The sequence below is a fragment of the Oncorhynchus tshawytscha genome, linkage group LG08 (assembly GCF_018296145.1).
Source record: "Oncorhynchus tshawytscha isolate Ot180627B linkage group LG08, Otsh_v2.0, whole genome shotgun sequence".
In the NCBI taxonomy this organism is placed as follows: Eukaryota; Metazoa; Chordata; class Actinopteri; order Salmoniformes; family Salmonidae; genus Oncorhynchus; species Oncorhynchus tshawytscha.
Genome location: NC_056436.1, coordinates 54,422,851 through 54,428,936, shown reverse-complemented (window position 1 = coordinate 54,428,936; position 6,086 = coordinate 54,422,851). Strand labels below are relative to the sequence as shown.

The 6,086-nt window shown below is 45.5% G+C and overlaps 1 protein-coding gene across 1 annotated transcript; it reads left to right on the top strand.

Moving 5' to 3' along the window:
* Window positions 1–4,509, top strand: LOC112257097 (proteinase-activated receptor 4). Its single transcript, XM_024430667.2, has 2 exons — window positions 1–504; window positions 2,523–4,509. The coding sequence occupies exons 1-2, from the start codon at window positions 381–383 to the stop codon at window positions 3,599–3,601; spliced, it is 1,203 nt and encodes a 400-aa protein (XP_024286435.1). The 5' UTR covers window positions 1–380; the 3' UTR covers window positions 3,602–4,509.
* Window positions 4,510–6,086: the final 1,577 nt, after the last annotated feature.

The following is a 6,086-nucleotide window of genomic DNA, read 5'->3' as shown; positions in this document are numbered from 1 at the left end:
CCCACCACCAAACATGCACCTCCCCCAGAGGCAGAACTAGACACACAGCTGGACCATATTAGAATAGAGGATAGGAGTACAGTGTAGAAGAGACCGGTGTAGTCTGTTGAAGTCAAGCTGCTGAACTCATCTGAGACACAGCTGAGACTCTTGACAAACTTCGGCAGGAACACAGTGATTTGAAGGGTGATATTGTGGCAAAGGAGATAACAATTTTAGACTTCACTGTATTATCATCACAGGACTTGGGACACAGGGGCTGTGTTACACGAAGCAGTGAAAGGAAGGAAGGGAGAGGCAGCTCTCTCTGCTTGTGGAAGTAGCGCCTGACCATAAATTATAGCTTTCGCTGTGAGAGAGCACGGATCCTCTGCAGCACCATGAGTCTCTTTGCTCCAGCCGGGACTCCAGCCGGGACTCTGCTATTGCTGCTCTCTCTCTCTGCTCTCCTCCATGGCTGTTCCTCCTCTTCCACCACGGAGGAGTGCACTGGCATGGGCGTCCGTAAGTTGGTGCATCTTTTTTTCTTCTTCTTTCGATCCAAACTCCTTCAGGTCACTTTCATTAAGCAAACCACAAACAAATGGTTTGCTTAATGAAACCCTTCGTTTGGGTTTCATTGTGTGAATTTTTATTTTTATTTTGGTAGGTGTTCATGTACAACAGTAAGTAGCTTGGATGTGGTCATTTCAGTTGAGGAAGCTCATGTTTCCTGTGATTTTGAAGATATACCGGCATGCAAGCTAATCTACTGCCTCTTATCTACTGAGTAGGAATGTGTTCTCTATAGGGTAGTTTATGTACATTATTGCCATATACCGGCCAGCTATTTCCTGTAAATTAAACCATTCGCTGAAATGAGCCTGAGCTCTCTGGGAACTGTTACTATAGCCTCCCACTTAACTGTAATGGCTAAAACAACATCAGGCTAAACTGGAATGTAAATATAATTGGTGATTGAAAAAGTGTTCACAACGCTGAGCCACTACACGCACAGGCAAGGTACTGAACAAGAGAGGTAACCCTCTTAGAAAAAAGGTACTATCTAGAACCAACAAGGGTTCTTTGTCTGTCCCCATAGAAGAATCCTGTGATTTTTGTTTCCAGATAGAACTCTTTTGGATTCCACATAGAACCCTCTGTGTAAAGGGTTCTACCTTGAACCCAAAAGGGTTCTACCTGGAGCCCAAAACATTTATACTATGGGGACAGCCGATGAACCCTTGTGGAACCCTTTTTTCTAAGTGTGTAGGAGCTAAACGAGCTTAAGTCAATCTGCATTTCAAATGTGATAAATATACTGAACAAAAATATAAAGGCAACATGTAAAGTATTTCATGAGCTGAAATAAAAGATCCCAGACATTTTCCATAAAAGCTTGTGCACAAATTTCTTTACATCCCTGTTAGTGAGAATTTCTCATTTGCCACGATAATCTATCCACCTGACAGGTGTAACATATCAAGAAGCTGATTAAACAGCATGGTCATTACACAGGTGCGTCTTGTGCTGGGGACAATAAAAGGACACTCTAAAATGTGCAGTTTTGTCACACAACACAGTGCCACAGATGTCTCATATTTTGAGGGAACATGGAATAGGCATGCTGACTGCAGGAATGTCCACCAGGGCTGTTGCCAGAGACCAGCCACCTGGACAGCTGATGAAACTGTGGGTTTGCACTACCGAAGAACAAACTACACAAACTGTCAGAAACCGCCTCAGGGAAGCTGATCTGCGTGTTCGTCGTCCTCACCAGGGTCTTGACCTGACTGTAGTTCTGCGTCATAACCGGCTTCAGTAGGAAAATGCTCACCTTCGATGGCCACTGGCACACTGGAGAAGTGTGCTCTTCACAGATTAATCCTGATTTCAACTGTTCCGGGACAGATGGCAGACAATGTCACAATGATCTGTACACAATTCCTGGAAACTGAACATGCCCTAGTTCTTCAATGGCCTGCTTACTCACCAGACATTTCATCCATTGACATATCATCCATGTTTTGGATACTCTGGAACGACGCGTACAACAGCGTGTTCCAGTTCCCGCCAATATCCAGCAACTTCGCACACCTTCAGACATACAGTACCACAGACCACTTTAATGGTATTGCCAGACCCCTCCCATGACCATAGGTTATTTTCAAGCTGATGAGATCACTTTGTTCTTAATGATCTGAATCCTAGCTTGAGATCCACACAGCGTAACTCAAGTTTTCACCCAAAATGTCCTTTCGACTATGGATGTGAAAGTCCTGCAAGCTTTTCGCATTGGGCTGAATCCTAACTTGAGAAATGCAGGCATATCTCCATCCTTTGTGTATATCACACATTGATGTTATTAGAAGTTTGTGTCACCTACACATTTCAAGTTAGGGGTATGCCTTATCTGAATGCTTAACTAGGATGCACAGCTTTTTCTAGGTAAAATATCAGTATATGAATGCATTTATACTGAAAATAATTTAATGCAGAACCTCTAACGAATCATCAAATCTCTTCTGTTTCTACCTTGACAGGGCTGCGCTCCTTCAAGCTGGTGTCCAACTGCAACTTCACCACCCTGAAAGACAAACAGATCCAGGAGGTGCAGGCTCCCACCACCGTGCTCTACGTGCCCATGCTCTACCTGGTAGCCTTCACTGTGGGCCTCCCGGCTAACCTCCTGGCCCTGTGGGTCCTTCTGTTCCGTACCAAGAAGATGCCATCCACCATCCTCCTCATCAACCTCACCGCCACCGACCTCATGATACTGATGGTGCTCCCCTTCCGCATAGTCTATCACTTCCAGGGAAACGACTGGGTCTTCGGCGAGCCCTTCTGCCGCGTGGTCACGGCGCTCTTCTACGGCAACATGTATGGCTCGGTGCTGTGCCTGGCGTTCATTGCCGTCGACCGCTATGTGGCATTGGTGCACCCGTTCGGTGCCAAAACCCTCCGCAGCTTCCGCACCTCCCTTTACATGAGCCTGGGCGTGTGGGTGGTGGCGCTGGCCGCCATGGTGCCTCTCCTCGTCTCCCGCCAGTCCTACAAGCTGGACGAGCCGAGCATAACCACGTGCCACGACGCGTTGCCTGAGGAGGAGCATGAGAACTACTTCCTGCCCTACTTTCTCACACTCTTCTTTCTCTGCTTCCTGCTCCCCCTGCTGGTCGTCCTCTACTGCTACGGCTCCGTGATACGCACCCTATTGGCGGGAGGCCAGCGCTACGCCCACGCTGTGCGCGTCACTGTGCTAGTGCTGGTAGTGTTCGTTGGCTGCCTGCTACCCAGCAACGTCCTCCTTCTCCTGCACTACTCCGACTCCTACCTGGTGGATGATGGGGAGGACCTGTACGTGCCCTACATGGTTAGCCTAGCTGTTAGCACGTTGAACAGCTGCATCGACCCCTTCATCTTCTACTATGTCTCTGACGACTTCAGGGAAAAGGTCAGGACGGTGCTGTGTTGCCGCGGCGACAACGGGAGAGACTCGACCACGGGGAACCAGGTGTCCTATTCGTCCACCTCAAAGGGGACGCAAAGGTCAAAGGTGACACTGCTGTCCAATTCTACTCGGAGCCCGGTGACGTCAGAGGGGGAGGTAGCATGCAGATAGGTATTAGAGAACTAGACGTGTAGGCACTAGGATCAGACGAAGACTCAATCTTGTGTTGTTCCTCTGGTTTATGTGAGACTCTCATTTATACAGCCAATGACTTTTATCGTATATTGTGAAAAACAAAAAATGGATGGCAAATTCTGTGCAATTTCCATAAACATGCAGTCAATGGAGGGAGGTGTTTAGGAATCATCATCATACAGGGATACAATAGTCTCTTTAGACATCCACTTTGCCTCCCACAAATTTCAAATGCTCTTCATTTGTTGCCTATGGTCTGGTTTTCGAGATGAGGGTTTGTATCGTTAGAGTTCTACAGGATTACACAGTCAATCTATATTAATGGACTGTCTTTTAAAAATCTGACAAAATGGGAAAATGCAGTTGCAGGGTGTGTTGTCCCTATTCTTCGGTCTAGGTCAGTGGTTCCCAAACTTTTTATAGTCCCATACCCCTTCAAACATTCAACCTCCAGCTGCATACCCCCTCTAGTACCAGGGTCGGCGCACTCTCAAATGTTAATAACATATAATAATCATAATAATATAATAACAATCAATCATTTTGTTCTTTATTTAACCATCTTACATATGAAATCTTATTTGTACATCGAAAACTCTGAATAACTCACCACAGGTTAATGAGAAGGGTGTGCTTAAAATGATGCACATAACTCTGCAATGTTGGGTTGTATTGGAGAAATTGTTCAATCATTTCCCACACACAGTCTGTACCTGTATTTAGTTTTCATGCTATTGAGGGCCGAGAATCCACTCTCAAACAGGTACATGGTTGCAAAGGGCATCAGTGTCTTAACAGCATGATTTTCCAAGGCAGGATACTCAGAGCGCATCCCAATCCAGACATCTGGCAGTGGCTTCTGATTAAATAAAATTTTCACAGAACCGCTTGATGCAATTTCAATGAGGCTCTCTTGTTCAGATATCGGTAAGTGGACTGAAGGCAGGGCATGAAAGGGATAACTTTCAATTACGTAGGTACTTTCCTGAAACGGATGAAACAAACAACTGGATTTGTTTGTTTCATCCGTTTCAGGAAAGTACCTACGTAATTGCGCACCCAACTCACTCAGGTGCTTTGCTATATCACCTTTTACATTGTCCGTAAGCTTGAGTTCATTTGCACACAAAACAATCATACAATGATGGAAAGACCTGTGTGTTGTCCTTGTTAATGCAGAAAGAGAAGAGCTTCAACTTCTTAGTCATAGCCTAAATTTTGTCCCGCACATTGAATATAGTTGCAGAGAGTCCCTGTAATCCTAGATTCAGTTCATTCAGGTGAGAAAAAACATCACCCAGATTGGCCAGTCGTGTGAGAAACTCGTCATCATGCAAGTGATCAGACAAGTGAAAATTATGGTCAGTAAAGAAAACTTTAAGCTCGTCTCTCAATTAAAAAAAAACATGTCAATACTTTGCCCCCTGATAACCAGTGCACTTCTGTATGTTGTAAAAGCATTGCCCATTTCATAGCATAGTGCAGAAAATACACAAGAGTTCAGGGGCCTTGCTTTAACAAAGTTAACCATTTTCACTGTAGTGTCCAAAACGTCTTTCAAGCTGTCAGGCATTCCCTTGGCAGCAGGAGCCTCTCGGTGGATGCTGCAGTGTACCCGAGTATCGTAGGGAGCAACTGCTTGCACGTGCATTACCACTCCACTATGTCTTCCTGTCATGGCTTTTGCGCCATCAGTAAAGATAAACACATCTTGACCCCCAAAGTCCATTTGATGTCACAAAGCTGTTCAATACTTTCAAAATATCCTCTTCTGTTATCCTGGTTTCCAGTGGTTTGCAGAAGAGGATGTCTTTCGTAACTGACACCCCATAAACCGCCACGTCTGTTGACTCAACCAGCTGTAACCCATATAATTCACTGGCTTGTATGCGAAGCAGTAATTGTTTCAAAACATCTCCTGCCGTGTCACTGATGCGCGTTGAAACAGTGTTGTTTGATGAAGGCATTGTCTGTATAGTTTTTTGGCCTTTTTCCCGAGCATTTTCCCAGCCATATCTGCGGCAGCAGGAAGAATGAAGTCCTCCACAATAGTATGGGGCTTGCCTGTCCTAGCCACTCGGTAGCTCACCATATAAGACGCCTATAGCCCCTTCTTATTAATGGTATCTGTTGCTTTTATACATGTCTTACTACTCAAAAGTCATCTTAGTTCTCCCTCTAGAAAGAGGAGTGGGAGGCCCCGGTGCACAACTGAGCAAGAGGACAAGTACATTAGAGTGTCTAGTTTGAGAAACAGATGCCTCACAAGTCCTCAACTGGCAGCAAATGCTTGTCCTCTTGCTCAGTTGTGCACCGGGGCCTCCCACTCCTCTTTCTGTTCTGGTTAGGGCCAGTTTGCACTGTTCTGTGAAGGGAGTAGTTCACAGCGTTGTACAGGATATTCAGTTTCTTGGAAATTTCTCGGATGGAATAGACTTCATTTCTCAGAACAAGAATAGAC

Bases quoted from the DNA above. Each gene is read 5' to 3' on its own strand.
- LOC112257097 (XM_024430667.2), top strand. From the start codon at position 381: ATGAGTCTCTTTGCTCCAGCCGGGACTCCAGCCGGGACTCTGCTATTG. The intron at 505-2,522 runs GTAAGTTGGTGC...CTACCTTGACAG, and splicing joins GTGCACTGGCATGGGCGTCC to GGCTGCGCTCCTTCAAGCTG.